Source organism: Meles meles, chromosome 16, assembly GCF_922984935.1.
Source record: "Meles meles chromosome 16, mMelMel3.1 paternal haplotype, whole genome shotgun sequence".
Lineage (NCBI taxonomy): Eukaryota > Metazoa > Chordata > Mammalia > Carnivora > Mustelidae > Meles > Meles meles.
This window is the reverse complement of record NC_060081.1, coordinates 32,858,248-32,874,956: the sequence shown is the minus strand read 5'-3', so window position 1 is coordinate 32,874,956 and position 16,709 is coordinate 32,858,248. Positions and strand designations below refer to the sequence as shown.

General features: G+C 48.1%; 1 protein-coding gene and 1 pseudogene across 1 annotated transcript; one reads left to right on the top strand and one right to left on the bottom strand.

The window, feature by feature from the left end:
• Positions 1 to 480: 480 nt before the first annotated feature.
• LOC123926587 (uncharacterized protein C2orf16-like) lies at positions 481 to 2,765 on the top strand. Its single transcript, XM_045980540.1, has 2 exons — positions 481 to 513; positions 1,482 to 2,765. The coding sequence occupies exons 1-2, from the start codon at positions 481 to 483 to the stop codon at positions 2,763 to 2,765; spliced, it is 1,317 nt and encodes a 438-aa protein (XP_045836496.1).
• Positions 2,766 to 5,441: 2,676 nt separating this feature from the next.
• Positions 5,442 to 16,380, bottom strand: LOC123926586 (annotated as a pseudogene).
• Between the last annotated feature and the right edge of the window lie 329 nt (positions 16,381 to 16,709).

Genomic DNA, 16,709 nt, shown 5'->3' with positions numbered 1-16,709 from the left:
CAGCAAAACTGTTAAGGAGTCAAATACTCCCCCATGTACCTCCACCTCTAACTTCAGGTCTGGTTTTAAAATACCCTATGCGCCTACAGTGTGGCCGATGTGTAGGACTTAATTGCTGTCATAAATTACAGGGCACGTTGCGGCCTTACCTTCTTATCTACCCACAGCTCCACCTTGTAAGCACTCCCAAAGACCACGGAGAGATTAGGTTGCATCTTGGCTTTAGGATGCGAACTAGGAAAAGATCCCAAGTCCCAAAGCATCACAGAAGAGACAGATCCATCACATCAAGGAGTTCTATATCACCATCACTAAGGAAAGCTAAAGTCTACACTCGAGCTTCCAAGAGTCCTACTTCTACAATGGATTTCCAGTCTGTATCTTCCCCATCTCCTGCTCCTGTACAAGTCCACATCAGGCAAAGACAGTATAGGATCCCTGCCCTAGCAGGAAAGATGACAGTTGGAGGGCCAGGGCGCTATGAGTTTACTCAAGTTCACTCTCTACCAGAGAGTGACTCTGAAAGCCATCAGGATGAAAAATGGTCTAAAAGGAGAACCAAAAAGACCCGTAGTTCAAAATACCCAAAGAAAAGAATCACTATGGGAGGCAGGACACAAAACACAGAGTTCTATACAAATGGTAGAACCACAATACGGAGTCGTCCTCGGGATTTACCAGCCCAGTTAAGAAGGAAGAGGAATGGAGCATCTCAGACAACTACTGCCTCTTCAAAAAGACAATCTAAGAAACCCTCCCAACCCAAATTCATTCCACTGCTTTTTCAAGGTCTAAAGAAAGCATTCCAGACGGCACACAGAATTATGGGTTTTGCTGGACAGAAGCCTGAGGACAGGTCAAGGCCAGACCATTTGTGTTCAAGCAAAAACCACGATCCAAAACAAAAAGCCAGAGATTATTCCTCATCGAGAGATATCAAAAGAGAGAGGATGTCAGTTGCTAAGCTAAAGCCAACAGACATCACCACTAAGAAGGAGAAGATGTTATGGGAAGAAATACAGCAATTCAGATCAACTCATCAACCAAAAAGAGGTAGCTCTTTCCAACTTAAACATACCCAACTACCCAAGCCCATGGTTTCCCAAAGAAGTGCTATTTTCAAAACCACTTCAGTCGGACAGACTGTGGTTATTCTTCAAAACGACAATAGCAGCAAAGGTAAGAAAAACTCCTACAGATGTGAAATCTCTAGCCAGGAGTCCAAGAGCTCCAAAATAGGAACCAAAGTTCAAGTCAGAGGGAGAAATCTACATGGTTCACTTAAGAGAACCTCACACAGTCACCTTAAAGAGAAACTCACACCCAAGAAGCAAAACCACCATAGCTTCTTAAGGGAGAGAACCCCATGTAATTCCTCTGAAAGGAGCCATCACAGACCCTCTGAGAGGAGCCATCAAAGTTCTTCTCTAAAGAGACATCACAGTCCCTCTGAGAGGAGCTACCGAAGTCTTTCCGTAAAGAGCCATCACGGTCTCTCTGAGAGGAGCCTTCGAAGTCCTTCTCTAAAGAGACATCATGGTCCCTCTGAGAGGATCCACCAAAGCCGCCTTCAGATGAGCCATCACAGTCCCTCTAAGAGGAGCCACCGAAGTCTTCCTCGGAAGAGCCATCATGGTCCCTCTGAGAGGAGCCACCGAAGTCCTTCCGTAAAGAGCCATCACGGTCCCTCTGAGAGGAGCCACCGAAGCCTTCTTCAGAAGAGCCATTACAGTCCCTCTGAGAGGAGCCACCGACGTCTTCCTCGGAAGAGACATCACAGTCCCTCTGAGAGGAGCTACCGAAGTCTTTCCGTAAAGAGCCATCACGGTCTCTCTGAGAGGAGCCTTCAAAGTCCTTCTCTAAAGAGACATCACAGTCCCTCTGAGAGGAGCCATCAAAGTCCTTCCCTAAGGAGCTATCACAGTCCCTCCGAGAGGAGCCATCAGAGTCTTCCTTGGAAGAGCCATTACAGTCCCTCTGAGAGGAGCCACCAAAGTCTTCCTCGGAAGAGATATCACAGTCCCTCTGAGAGGAGCCACCTAAGTCCGTCCCTAAAGAGCCATCACGGTCTCTCTGAGAGGAGCCTTCGAAGTCCTTCTCTAAAGAGCCATCACAGTCCCTCTGAGAGGAGCCATCAAAATCCTTCCCTAAAGAGTTATCTCAGTCCCTCCAAGAGGAGCCATCAGAGTCTTCCTTGGAAGAGACATTACAGTCCCTCTGAGAGGAGCCATCAAAGTCCTTCTCAGAGGAGCCATCGAAGTCCCTCTGAAAGGAGCCATCACAGTCCCTCAGAGAGGAGCCATCAGAGTCCCTCTGAGAGGAGCCATCAGAGTCCCTCTGAGAGGAGATGTCGCAGTCCCTCTGAGAGGAGATGTCATATTCCCCTTGAGAGGAGCAGTCGCAATCTCTTTCAGAGAACTCATCACAGTCCCTTAGAGGTGAGAGGACACAGTCCTTTTGAGAGAAGACAGCACAGGACCTCTGAGAGGAGAGGTCGCAGTTTCTCAGAGAGAACTCACTGTAGTCCCTCTGAAAGAAGTGGACGCAATCTCTCTGAGAGGAACAGACACAGTCCTTCTGAGCAGAGCCAACAGAGCCACTTTGAAAGGGACCAGTACAGTTGGCGTGGCAAAACCCATCTCAGTCCCTCTGCGAGAACCCATCACAGTCCCGTTAAGAAGAGACTCAAACACAGCTCCCCTAGGGAGAGGCTCAGACAAGGTCTGTCTAAAGATTGCAAGGGCTACTCAAAACACATCTCCTAGAATGTTGCCATGGTACTTGATGAAGAAGCAGAAGTTTTTATAGTCAAAATGTGGAGATTGTTGATATATGAAACAGAAGCCAAGAAAATTGGTCTTGTGAAGTAAAACTCTTTTTACATTTAGAATTCCGTTTCAGATTTCTTCTTCTTTCCCACCCTTCAGAGGACTTTTTCTTTGTCTTTTGGCTTTTTCTTTGTCTTCAAAGACATTTGTGAGATCTGTAAATTTTTTTTTTTTAATGTAGAAAATGTGAATTTTTTTGTCCTCTAATTTGTTGATGCCCTGTGTACTCCCTTGGTTGTAAAGACATCTGAATCCTGCCTTGGTTTTCTTTATACTCACCAGGTACAAATTACTGGTATGTTTTATAAGCCGCAGCTACTCTACACAGCCTATCTGATATAATCTTGTTCTGCTGATTTATTTCTTGTAAATATTAAAATGACCCCCCCCAAAAAAAAACATGTCTCCTAGGGACCACACACAAAATACTCCCAAACAGGCCAAGTTTAGAGGCCTGAAGCTGAAAGATGAGAAGAGATTCATCCCCATTATTTACTGTCTGGTTCAAGATTTCACTGACCTGCCCCTTTTCTGGCTTCTTTCCTGCTCAGCCACTGCCTCCGATACCTGCACCCTCAGCAGTCAAAGAGCTTCAAGGCCTCTCTACCTGGAGGGAGGGAGGGTGGGAATGGGTCTGTAATTTCTCTAAATAAAGGGGCAATAATTGATCTCCACCTAGAAAGACCACTCGTGTGCTGGAGGTGGGGAACGGAGGGTGAAGGGATATTTGGTGTCCTGCAAAGGGATGGAATGCGAGGAAGGGGCCCTGAAGCCAGGTTTGGGGCTCCAAACCCCATCTACAGCTTCCTGGGGTGGGGTCTCAGAGGAGGGAGTCATGTCACGTGACTCACTCTGGCCACAGCCCCCTTGGAAGCTGCCAGGTGGAAGTAGACCTTCAGACCTGGGATCGGCGGCGCCGACTCCATATCCCCCTCAAACTCCTAATACCATATTTCTTGGAATCAAAGATGCATCATTTACTTATTTTTTGTTATTTTTTGTTTCAGACAGCATGAGTGGGGAGGGGCAGCGGGAGAAGAAGAGCGAATCTAAGGCAGATTCCGCAACCAGTGCAGAGCCCAATGCAGAACTTGATCTCACAACCCTGAGATCATGTGCTGAGCCGAAAATTCAGAGTCAGATGCTTTACCCACCAAGTCACCCACGTACCCCAGATACATCATTTAAAACTTCACATTCAGGGGCTCCTGGGTGGCTCACTGCGTTAACCCTCTGCCTTCGGTTTGGGTCATGATCTCAGGGTCCTGGGATCGAGCCCCGCATCGGGCTCTCTTCTCAGCAGGGAGCCTGCTTCCACCTCTCTCTCTGCCTGCCTCTCTGCCTACTTGTTATCTCTCTCTGTGTCAAATAAATAAATAAAATCTTTAAAAAGAACTTCACATGCAACCCAATTTCTAAGAAAATAATATGTGATTATATATATGCTTAGGAATTGATGAAACCTACTGACTTGGCTTCACTGGTTAGATTCTTCTTTTCAGGAGCTTCTATGTAGAGGAGGAGCCTCTGCTTTCTTCCTGGCTTCCATCTGGCCCCAGTTCTGGCCTCTGGATTTGCCCTTCCAGCTCTGGTCCCAGGTCTACCCCCTCCCTCACTAAGCCTCCCTCCCTCTCAGTCGAGACTTCACCCTCCTCTGAACTCCACTTCAAGTCACATCCTTTAGTTTTCACCGAGCTTCTCAATTAGTTGAGCCACAGTGGTCCAACTTCCCCCAACTTCAGGCTGTTAGGGGTTCTGCCTTAGATCCCTTTTTACAGTTTTCAAAGTTCTGGCTCTAGCATCTAGCAAGCACTCAGCAGGAACGTTGCTGCCTGAGTGAAAATGAGAGGCCCAGGAGGAAAAAGCAATGTCTGAGGAGGAATGCTGGCTGTGAGAGCAGTCTGGGAAGTAGATGGCCAAAAAGGGTGTGGCCCGCCTCACCTTCATCCAGCACTTTTCCACCAGGCTGCTGCTGCCTGAGTCCCACACCTTGAGGTAGCAGTTGACAGCACGGCTATACTCCCCAGCCTGCTCCCACTGGCGAGCTTGGTCCACGAGCCCCTCCATGCCCCTAAGATGAGAGTACACGTGACCAGAACAGGCTGGGCAGCGTGGCCTATCCGGTGCATACCTTGTGACCCACCCTCCAGCCCTGCTGACACTTGCTGCCTCCCGGCGTCATATCTGGCCCCTTTCGTGGTAGCCTCCCGCTCCTACTCTTCCTGCAGAGCCTCCAGCTGGCCCGGCCATAGTCCTTGCAGACCCACAGGGCATCACTCCATAATCCAGCCTCCTGCTCAGATTTCCAGGTATCAGGAAGGCAGAGGCCGGCATGACACCTTCCCACTGCCACACAGGTGCTGTACACTATGGGCCACGGATCCCTAGGTCCTTGGACCTCTCTCCTCCTTCTTGTCTCCTTCCCCCTCTCCATTGCTAACTCTCTGGATCTTTCCCAGTAGTATTGGTTAGTGTAGTGCTCTGTGGGTTCTTACACTCTCTCCCCCTCCCCCTCATGGCCCTGAATCCGGTGCCCTACCTTATAATAATTGAGGGCCAGGCCTGGTCCCTGGGCCTGAAGCAGCAGCACTTCTGCTTTTGGAAAGTCCTCCTCCAAGGCCCCCCGGGCCTGCCCCACAAGCACCTCGGCGACACTGTCAGGATCGTGAGCCTCGGCCACACGCTGAGCTGCCTCCCAATCCTGGTTATGGACGAACCTGCTCCCAGAAGAGGACACAGGGGAGGCTCAGTACAGGACTGAGGCCTCAGTAGTGGGAGACAAACAGCCATGTCACAGGGGGTAGAAGATTTATTGGTACCAGGATCAGGTGAAGGTGGCAATGCCAGGTCCTGGGGCTGTGGTTGGGAGGACGGGAGTAAGGAATTGATGGGTAACTCACATGAGGGCTGCTTCCTTGGGATTACCAGCACTGATGAATTCAGCTTCAGCCTTTTCAGATTTACCCTGTAGGGACAGAAGTGCAGCCACACATGATCAGAAGCAGATTGCCATCATGGCAGCCGTGAGAGGAGTTCAAGGTCAAAAGCAAGGGAGAAGGAGCACATCCATACCTCATCCTCCAGGTACATAGCATATCGGACATGAATCTCAGGGGTTTTATGCTTGAGGTCCAGCCGAGAGAGTTCAAAAGCAAATTCCCATGAGCTGAAATGGAAGGTGTAGGTAAGGCCTGCCTACTTAGTACTTTCATTTTTTTTCCCATTTCTTTTTTTTTTATTTATTTTCAGCATAACAGTACTCATTGTTTTAGCACCACACCCAGTGCTCCATGCAATACATGCCCTCTCTATTACCCTCTACCTGGTTCCCAACCTCCCGCCCTCCGCCCCTTCAAAACCCTCAGGTTGTCTTTCAGAGTAGTACTTTCATTTTATAAGAGGAGGAACAGGGCAGGAGAAAACAGAAAGGGCAGAGACAGGACCGGGGGAGGGAAAGACAGATTGAGAAGACAGTCCATATGAAGTGATACAGAAGCACACACACATGTAAAGAGGACGTGGGTCCGGGGACACTTGGAAAAGCCTGTGCTTCCTGCGACTAGTGGTCATAAGGGAATGGGATGGGCGTGAGGCAGGGGACCGCAGTTAGCCTCACAGAACTACTCTTCCTCAGGAGCAAGGGCTCTGGGTTCTTCACCACTTCCTCCTCAGTCACATCTATACTAGCAGAAAAACTGTCTCTCTAAAACATTAAGACTACCCTCAGCCATCTGACTCAATGCAGGATTATTACTGGTCTTTGTAACATTTGCTTAAGAAAAGTTCTTTTTGCATTTAACAGAAGCACACTTCCATCACTCAGAAGTCAATTACTGGCTTAGTGCACCTTAGCTTTAAAAGCTCTTCTCTCTGGGGCACCTGCCTGGCTCAGTCTGTAGAATGAGTGACCCTTGATCTCGGGTTGAGTTCAAGACCCACACTGGGTATAGTAATTACTTAAAAAGGTCTTTTTGAAAAAGAAGGAAAAAAGCTGATCACGTTCCATCTTCTTAGAACAGCTAAACACTGTTCTGAGTCCCTGGGGAGCAAGGGCAGAGCGATTGATTCATTCCTTGCCTCTCCATCACGTTCTTCCAAGGATTTCTTCACTCCTGCCTCCGTTTTCAGAAACACTTCTCAGCTATACAGCAATCTTCCTTGTCTACGTAGAGGCTCTTTCTCAAAAGGGGCCAGTGGAGAGAAGTCTTAGGGCCTCACGATTTGTCAGCGGCATGGTCAACGGCAGCTTCCAGGAGTCTGAGCTTATTAAGCAGTCTCACTGCGGACTCTCCTCCCAGGCTCTTTGCCCACAGATAGGCCATGTGTTTGTGGGCATTAGCTCCTCCGTGAGCCTTGGCTACCTGTGAAGCAAAGCCATTTGGCAATCCTCCCACACAGGGCCACATGGCTGCTCCCTACTCCCCTCTGATCGGACTTCAGCTTTGACAAGGGTCCGGTCTTTCTACTAGAACAGGGAGAGGGCTCAGTTTTGGGGTCTGTTAGCCTGCTCAGGGTCCAAGGATGGACTTCAGGTAGTTCACAGACCCCCTCCTACCGCATGTGAAATTTTGCCTGTCAGTATGAACATTTTTCAGAGAGACCCATAACCAGTTCAGAATGCATCACTTGAGAGTGGGGAAGAGGGACAGGCGCATCCCCAGAGTGACTTGGACTCCTTACCCGGTAGGCTTCCTCCCAGAGCCCATTGGACCGGTACATGTTCACTGTTGCCTTCCACTCCTAAGCCTCGAGGTAGTGATACTCGGCCTCCTGCAGTCAGCCTTCAGCCTCCAGCTCCTGGGGAAAGGAGGGTCAGGATGGGGCGAGGGGGATGTGGAGCCTGTTCGGGGAAGAGATGGCCGAGGCTTGAGAAGGACTCACCTTGCCCAGGTGCAGGTGTGTGTCACTGAGGAGATCTGGGCGGTGCTTCCCTACCAGGCGGATCATATCATCACACAGCTTGTGCTTTTTGAACATGGGGATGGCAAGACCAGGCTCTTCCACTGTCATGTAGTGCCTGGGGAGGGGAGAGACACCCCAGGGCTCCTCGACCTAGATTCCTGCATCACTGCCTTCTAGGCAGACAGCGCGCATCCTTCTCCCTGCATGACTCCTCTAGGGCTGTGGCTCACCCTTCCGCCTCCGGTACTTGCCTTGCTTCTCCATCTCCAGGGCCTGGGTGATGTACAGCACCGACACGTCTTCCAGCCTCATGCACTTCACTGCCAGCTTTGCAGACACACAGAGACCCAGTAGCCTCCGGCGCGCTTCCGAGGGAAGCAGGGGGGCTGCGGAGTGGCCAGGGAAGCATGATTTGGGGGTGACCTGTGTTCCCAGCAACTGAACCTTCCCAACAACCACAAGGGTTTGTGTACGGATGCTTTCCTGGTCAGTCCAGGGAATTCCAAGACCATAAGGAGCAAAGTCAGAACTATATTCCGCTCACGCAGAAAGGCCAGAGATGCCCTGTGGTGGGGCGCGTGTTCCCACTCCCGAGCTCCCGCCGTACCCACCGGGTTCTGGCTGCAGGCAGGGAATGAAGTTGCCGCTGTGACGACAGCTTGGGGAGGGGCAATTGGGGCTCCCCAGCTCCCAAACTCTTCTGCTCGCTTCGGAATTACAGGTTGGGAACAAGGGCCTCTTCATCCTTGCCTTTCCCTGTGGCTAGGTATCCAAGCGCTCCAGACTTTTCTATTTTGGTGCTCTTTCTCAGCTTTCAAGGAGGCCAGTGAAGAGGGGACATCAGAGCCCAAGGAAAGTAGGGACAGCCCCAGGGAGGTGGAGCCCTCGGACGAACTGCGCCCCACTCTCTACCTTGTGGGCTTGCTCCCAGCGGCTGGCCCGAGTGTACATGTCTATTGCATCTTTTGTTCGGTCTCCCTTAATGTAGAGCTCCTCCACAATCTGTGCTCGAGACAGCAGACACAAAAGGCCGAGGGCAAGAGCATTAGAGAAAGAGCGTTAGAGCCTCTGCAGGGGGAGAGCAAACCTTAGCTGGGATGGTGGGGAGAGGATAGGACCCTTAGTCCCCAACATGGAAGAAAAGAGGGCTATCTTGTCTCACACCCTCTACTGTTTTGAAAACAAAAGCAAAAACAAAAACAAAAAAACAGCCAAGACCAGAATGGGGACAATACAACACGCAGTTTAAAAGGACCTAAAAGGATCTCGTACTTCTGCAACACAGGGCAATTCCACATTGGAACTCCCATGGAGTTCCATAGAAGAGAGCTGGAGACTCGCTTTATAGATCTGGGAGAGGGGTTTGTGTTATGTTGGAATGAAATAAGGGAAGAAAACTGCTTTCTTCTCGCTCAGGGTGGCTGGTGCTGCTGGGACCCAGAAAGAAGGATTTGGTGAGGTAGCCCCCACTTCCGGTTCTGAGTTCTCTTCTCATTCTGTACTGCATTGCCTCCAGCTCTAGCAAGGGACTTTCCTCACCTCATACTCCTGCAGAGACGCATAGTGTTGGGCCACGCGGGGATAGTATTTGGACGCAGTGTTCTGGTCCTGTAGATCTAATATATAAATGGCCTTCTTCCACTGGCGGGAGCCCAGGGCAGCTTCCATTGCCTTAATGGAGCACCTGGCAGAGTTGGGAAAGGCATCTGTGTGTATGGGGCAAGAGGAAGACAGGTAGAGGTAGGGAGACACCTCAAGCCTACTCCAACCTACATGGTGTCATCTCTGTTGGAGCCTTGGTGCCCTTACTTGACCCATCACCTTGGACCTCACACCCAGTCTCAGTTGCACCCCTCTACCTGGCTTCAATATAGTGATTAATGGCTGCATCGAGCTGCTTCTGCTGCACCAAATGATCCCCCAGGTCTCTTCCAGGCTCACCACTTCCACTGGGAATGCCAACCGAGCCAGCTCCACCGCTGCCAGGGACAGAGAGGGCACTCAGCTAAGACTTCCAGGGATGGGACTCAGGGAAATGGGGTGTAGAAAATAGGTGAGAAGTGGAGGGATGGAGAACTGAGCCGATCCACCAGAACAGATGCACAAAATTGGTGCAGGGGGATGATTCGGGCAAGACTCTAACAGGGAAGGCGGGGCTGTAGGGGGCAGTACCTTTCATGAATGCGCTGCCTTTACAGTAGCACTCCAGGGCCAGCTCTGGGTTTCGAATCTTCTCAAAGAGATCACCTGCCTGTTGACACATACCACATGACTACAACAACAGCCTGAAGACGCTGGGTCAGGGCCCTAGGACAAGCTGGTTGTCTAGCTGTGGGGCCACGGGAAGGAAGGATCCAAGAGGACTCCTGGCAAAACAGCAGCAGTTGACATTTACTGAGCACTGAGAATTCTCCTACTTTCTTCACCGCCCCTATGATTCTTCTTTACCACCCTAGGAGGTAAATGCTATCATTACTCCCATTTACAGAGAGGAAATTGAGAAACCAAGGTTTGGAAAGGTTCACTTAACCCACGGTTATACAAGCTGTTAAATGGAGCCAGGTAACTTGAAAGAGTCTAAAATCCCAAGTCTGTCCTACTAACTACACTCCTATGCCACATTTGGAAATACACATCAACACCTGGACTGGAGGGCATGGGTGCTAAAACTCTGAAGGGGTACCTACATAGGGGAAGCAAAAGCAATAAAAATCTTATAAACTGGGATGGAAGAATGTTTGGAATAACTACCTGAAAGGTGTTACTGGTTGTAATGGCAGGGGACTGGTGCCTTAGCACAGGAGGAGCGTCTCACACTCCCGCCCCATGGAAAATGGCCTCTGGCCATCCTTCCTAGCTGCCCGCACCTCACTTCTGGTCTGCCTCAGCTCTCAGCGACGTGGAGCTGCCTTGCCTCGAGTGCCAGTTTGCTCAAGGTTTTCCACATTGCCTCTGTTTCTGGGGTCATTTCCAGAGTCTCCAAGAAGGCTGTGGCCCTGAAGAGAGAAGGAAGGAAGGCAACAGTCAGGTCTTCCAGCCTCAGAACCCAGCCTCTCCCACCACCTCCCGGGGATATCAGCCCAGCCCCTCACCGGGTGTAGCTGCCGTCATCGATGGCTGTTCCAAACTCGATCAGGCCCTCATCCAGCATGCAGGCAACAGTTGTCACACCTTCGGTCACCATCACCTCGGTCTTCCCCCCGCCCTGCTCCAGACCTACCACATCACCCTGTAAAATTTCAATCCCCCCACCCCACCCGAATTCCAGTTTAGTGTCTCCACGACTCCACTGCAGAACAGACCCCGCCTTACCCCACCCTAGCGCTTACACACTGAGGGAATGACAGTGGCCCTTGTTTGCCCAGCGTTTAGTTTCCTTCAAGCAGGTAAGAATCCCTTATCTACACTAATGCCCTCAGGTTCCTGTACACTCAGAGCTGTGCCCGCACTAATGCCTGGATGTAAACTGACAAAGCGTCCAATCACTTCTGCTTCCAGCTTGAGTCCTGTTAAAATACAACTTTAACCTGGGCCCTACTTTTGAATACATTTGTTGCTTAGGTCACCTGAAGAAATCACTAGGCATGCTTCCTAGTCTCCCACGGGGAGGAAGGAAGGGAAGGAGGGAGGGAGGAAAAAAAAGGAAATGTAGGGAGGGAAGGAAGGGAAGAAAAGGAAGGAAGGGAAAAAGAGAAAGAAAAAGAGAAAAACAGAAAAGGAAAGGAAAGAAAAAAAAAGGAAAAAGCCAGTAAGCTAAAACCTGAGCAGGAAAAAACAGGGGAGCAAGTGGAAAGGGTACAGTCGCCCTGATGGCAAACACAGCAGCGGATGAATAAACCAGGGGTCCTCCAGCAGGATGAGGGGGCGATTCTGAGGTTCTGTTAGTCATGAAATCTGGGATCCTCTCTTCAGGAAAGGGAACAAAAGTCATTAGTATGCCTGATTCCTGCAAAAGCAAACACTGATCATATCTAGAGGAAAACATGCCCATGTTAGGCCCTTGAGATTCTAAAAATTATATTCAGTGTAACGTGAGCCCCCCAATAAAATAAAGCTACCAAAATAGAAGTTAACTACCATAAAGGAGTAAACAATAACAATAACTACAGCACTTTTGGACCTCCAAGGATTTCCAATATTAAAAATAACAATTATGGAAGAAACCAGTTATGGAATATGAAAGAATTGTGAAATATTTAAAGACCTAAGGGATGGAATGAAAAATTAAGCAAGAGACAAGAAACTATAAAAAATGGCCAGGTTGTGCTCGCTTCAGTAGCAAATATACTAGAAAAAATGACCAGGCAGACTAGAGAAAGAACCAAATGAAACCGTATGAAAAATTCAATATTCAAAGTAAGAAAACTCAGTGGGTGATTTCAATAGCAGATAAGACAGTGGTGAAAGTAAACCTCTGACTTGCAAGATGTTTCCTTTTTTTTAAAATAATTTTTAAAAAATTGTATTTATTTATTTATTTGACAGAGAGAGAGGGAAACAAGCAAGGGGAGTGGGAGAGTACGAGAGGGAGAAGCAGGCTTCCTGCTGAGCAGGGAGCACCATGCAGGGGCTCAATCCCAGGACCCCAGGATCATGACCTGAGCCAAAGGCAGACACTTAAGGGCCAAGCCACCCAGGCACCCCTTGCCAAGATGTTTCTTAAGGAATTATCCAGGATGTGCATGGAGCGAGAAGGAGGAAGGAAGAATAAGAGGTTCTAGAGGCACAAAGACAGGACAAGAAATGGAACACATACCTAATTAGAGTTCTGAAGGTGAGAAAGAGTTCCAGAGAAGCAGCAACATTTAAAGAGCTCATGGCTGAGGAACAAGGTGTCCTCGCAGATGGGACACACACACACACACGCGCGCGTGCACGCGTGCACATACACACCAAGCACGGTTAAGTAAGAGGACATTTATATGCAGACATAATGTACTGAAGCTTCAGAATGCTGGAAAAAAGAAGACTTTAAAACCAACAAGACAGGGACGCCTGGGTGGCTCAGTCAGGTAAGCCTCTGCCTTAGGCTCTGGTCACAATCCTGGAGTTATGGGATTAAGTGCCCCCCCCATCCCTCCCTGCTCAGTGGGGAGTCTGCTTCTCCTTCTGCCCCTCCCCTTGCTCTCTCAAATAAATAAATAAAATCTTTTTTAAAAAGCAACAAGACAACACAAGGAGCTGTTAATAAACTTCTCAGAACTAAGGGGGTCAGTCGATGGGATGATATTATTTGCAAAAGACTAAGAAAAACTGTCAAACTGTTCTTTCAAGAAAACGCCAAATAAAAACATTTTCAGATAATTCCATTTTGGTACTTTTCAGAAACTGAGGATTCATCTTCGAAACACTTTCTCTCAAGGAGGTAACTCCAGAGCAAAGGTCAGCAATGCAAAAAGAGTGAGCAGAGAAACTGGCACCATGATGGTAAATGTAACCAAATTCCAGCTGTGGAAAAGAATAACGTCTCACTTTGGGGATAAAAAAATACTGGGCAATAATGGCAAAGGGGAGGTAATCAAAGTTCAGGTCCTTGTATCATTTGCCAGGGGTCAGATGCTAAATAAGCTGAAACTATTCAGAATAATTTAAGGGTATGGTAAACTTCCAAGGGTAACCACTATAGGAGTCAAATGTATGACCTCCAAAGCAAAAATGTGAAAAATGTGTTTAAAACAGGACAAAACAGCCCCCAAGCGCCAAACGTAATTAGTCTAAAATGAGGAAAGAAAAGCAGGAAAGAAGAGATGTAGAAAAAAGACAAAAAGAACTATCACATGCTCCCTCTGTATCCACACCAATCATCCTCACCTAGCACAGGGCCTCTCTTGTTTTCCCTCCCAGATTCTGGAAGGTCACTGGAATATACATGATGCTGGCAGGACAGGAGAGTGACCGATCTTCAGTCTGATAAAAAAAGAAGCTCTGAACAGCTTACAACAGAGAATCCTCACCCAGGAACTGACAGAACTGCCCCCGCTAAGGGGGCTCTTCCAGTCTAAGAGAACTCATTATGACCTGGTGAATTCCCAGGGCCACTGGAATAGAGAGGACAGGATACAATGTCAGGAATCTGAACAAGGACGGTTCTGGAGCCTAGCGCACTGTGGGGAAGGATCTAGGCTTTACTTGCTGACTCTATCACAGAGATGATGGGTGGTGGGCCAGAGAAAACCAAATAACCTTTGGAGTTTCCTCCGGGCCCTAAATGATCAGTGGGACACTATGTCTGAGGTCCCCTGGCACCAACATACCCTAATAGAGGATGTGGTGACCCTCTCGGGTGCCTCAATGTTGTACCACACACACAGGCTGTTTCGGTTCTGAGCCACCAGCCCGTCACTTCCTGGGACCCAGTGCACGTAGGAGCAGAAGTGGAGGATCATCATCTTAGAGCAGCTTTCAGTATCGTACAGATGCAACTGCGGAAGGAAGAGGTGGACAGCGCAATCAGAAGGGGTTATGGGGTGGCTTCTGATATTGACCATTTCTCTAACGAAATGTGGTGAGCTGACCCACCCCTCAGGCAGATGCTGGATTTCAAAGCTTACTAGCCTGCAATGCTCGACGTGTATGCTGACTTGGTACATCCTGACTCTGGCCCATAAGAGATGACCAAGTGAGCCCAGAGCTACACCAGAAATTTAAGTTAGCTGAAGGTCAGACTTTCATTCTTAGAGTTTAACTCTGGGCCAGAGTTGCCAGACTGGATCACAAAAGTAAGGCCACCATGCACATTCAATGGTCTGGAAATTGGCGATGTGGCTTTCCCATCACAATGAACATGAAATGAAAAATTACCAGAGAGTCTCTTTGCCCTCAAGATTGAGCTCTTTGGTGATAGCATATTGAGATCAGAGTCAATAAGGAGTTTGGGGGAGACTGTCAAGCCAGCCTTAACACTGTGGGGTACGTGTAGCTGAGGAATGCTGCAACAGGTGTGGGTAAAGTTCAGCCAGGCATTCAGGGGTGAGGCAGTCTCCCGAGGGCACAGACTTGTGAACAGTAAAAGAGAAACCAGCTCCCAAATTTCCCTCTTGACTTTGGTGCCATCACAATACCATCTTCTTAAGGTATGGGCTATGTTAACAGATGGGCTGTGATAACAGACACCATGTTGATTCTTCTGTGCCTTTTGCTATGTTGATGGCATAGTGCACCAAGAAATTAAGCCCATCCTGCCCCCCGCAATCCCTGGCAGCAGGTAGTATCACATCCTCTATGGACTACTCAATGGCTAAGGCCTTAGTAACCCTTCTTACACGAAGTTTCCAGTCCCTGAAGAGAAGCTTGTGCCCGTTTCATTAAGTTCCAGCCAATCCACACGGCTCTCATGGCTGATGGTGCCAATGTTGTAGCCACCAGTCAGATCCACTACAAAGTAAAAGAGAGAGGGTTAAGAAGACAGATTCCACATAATCATATACAGACACAAGGCAGCCTGCAAAAGTCTTGCCTTTAATTATTATGTTGGGCTTTAAGAATGCTCCATCAGTGTAGAGTATGAGGAATATGACATAATTTTGCTAAGATGCTTACAATACTAGATTTATACTAAAATTATAGAGATTTTGTTTAACTCTGTAGCTAGCTCAAAAGGTCCAGATCCATCAAGAAATGAGATTCCTCTCTGGGATCTTGGAGTTGTCTCATAGCAGATCAGAACAGATCAGAGCAACGGGCATCCTTTACTCAAGAAATCCTCTGGAAGGCAGCACTGAGCACATTAAGGAAGAGCCCCAGTTCCAGCACAACCATGAAGAGAAAGCTGATGGATGAAACGACCTCGATGAACATATGTGCTACAAGGAGTTCCTTGCACTTTGAGTGTCAATGATGTAAGAGCCCCGAGGGGCAAACAGTGGAGAAGGCACACAGACAAAACAGAAGGAACCTCTGATTAAAGTCAGGCTGAAAGTGCTGAGGATAAGTATTTTAGTTTGGTGTGAATTTTGCAGACAATGTAAGATAAGATCACACTTACGGACTGGCTAGGATGCTTTCAGGGAGTCTCCTGAACACGGCGCCTTCACAGCTCTTATTTGTATACGTTACCAATGCGCAATGTCCTGCCTTGATCCGTGCTCAAGCTCAAGACCAAATGCCAGCTAATGTCTACAACTGGGAAGACCAACCTAAAAATGAAATTTCCTTTAATTAAAAGCCAACTTCATAAAGCCATGTTTCAATGTCTCAATTTCTAAGTAGAATCACAGAATACTAGAGCTGTGGGACCCCATCTCTGTGAACACCCTGAAATTATATACAAAATTATATGTTTATGATATTCTTCTGGGAAAGGATCTATGATTTAAAAAAAAAAAAGATTTTGTTTATTTATTTGAGAGGGAGAGAGAGAGACAGAGCATGAGAGGTGGGAGGGTCAGAGGGAGAAGAAGACTCCCTGCCAGGCAGGGAGCCTAAAATGGGACTCGAGGATCACAACCTGAGCTGAAGGCAGTCGCCTAACCAACTGAGCCACCCAGGCATCCCAGGATCTATGATTTTAATTAGATACTCAAAGGGGTCACGAATGAAAAAAGGTTAAGAGAAGGTCATTTTATACACTATTGAAGACAAGCCCTTTGTAGTGGGATGACTTGTCCAAAGTCTCACAGCTCATTACTGCCACTGGAACATGGGCCGCCATATTACATCATTTCCATTACAACTCAACAATCTGATGTGAAACATAAAACTCATGAACTGTAAAGGTATCTTAAGAACAGCCGCATATGTATTTGGAAACTTGATTTATAAGAGGTGACATTACGAATCAGTGAATGGATTTCCAATAAATGGTTAAACATGGAAAAAGTAAATTATGAGCCACACCCACGTTACACACAAAAATTAATTACAGATGACAAGCAAAAGCTAAAAATATTAAAATGTAGGAGGGAGTAGGAACCTTCTTTTTAAAAAATTTTATTTATTTATTTATTTATTTATTTAACTCTACACCCAGCTTGGGGCTCA

Coding starts and splice junctions, on each gene's coding strand:
- LOC123926587 (XM_045980540.1), top strand. CDS start 481: ATGAGTTTACTCAAGTTCACTCTCTACCAGAGA. Junction 514..1,481: donor AGTTCACTCTCTACCAGAGA/GTGACTCTGAAA, acceptor CTTTCCGTAAAG/AGCCATCACGGTCTCTCTGA.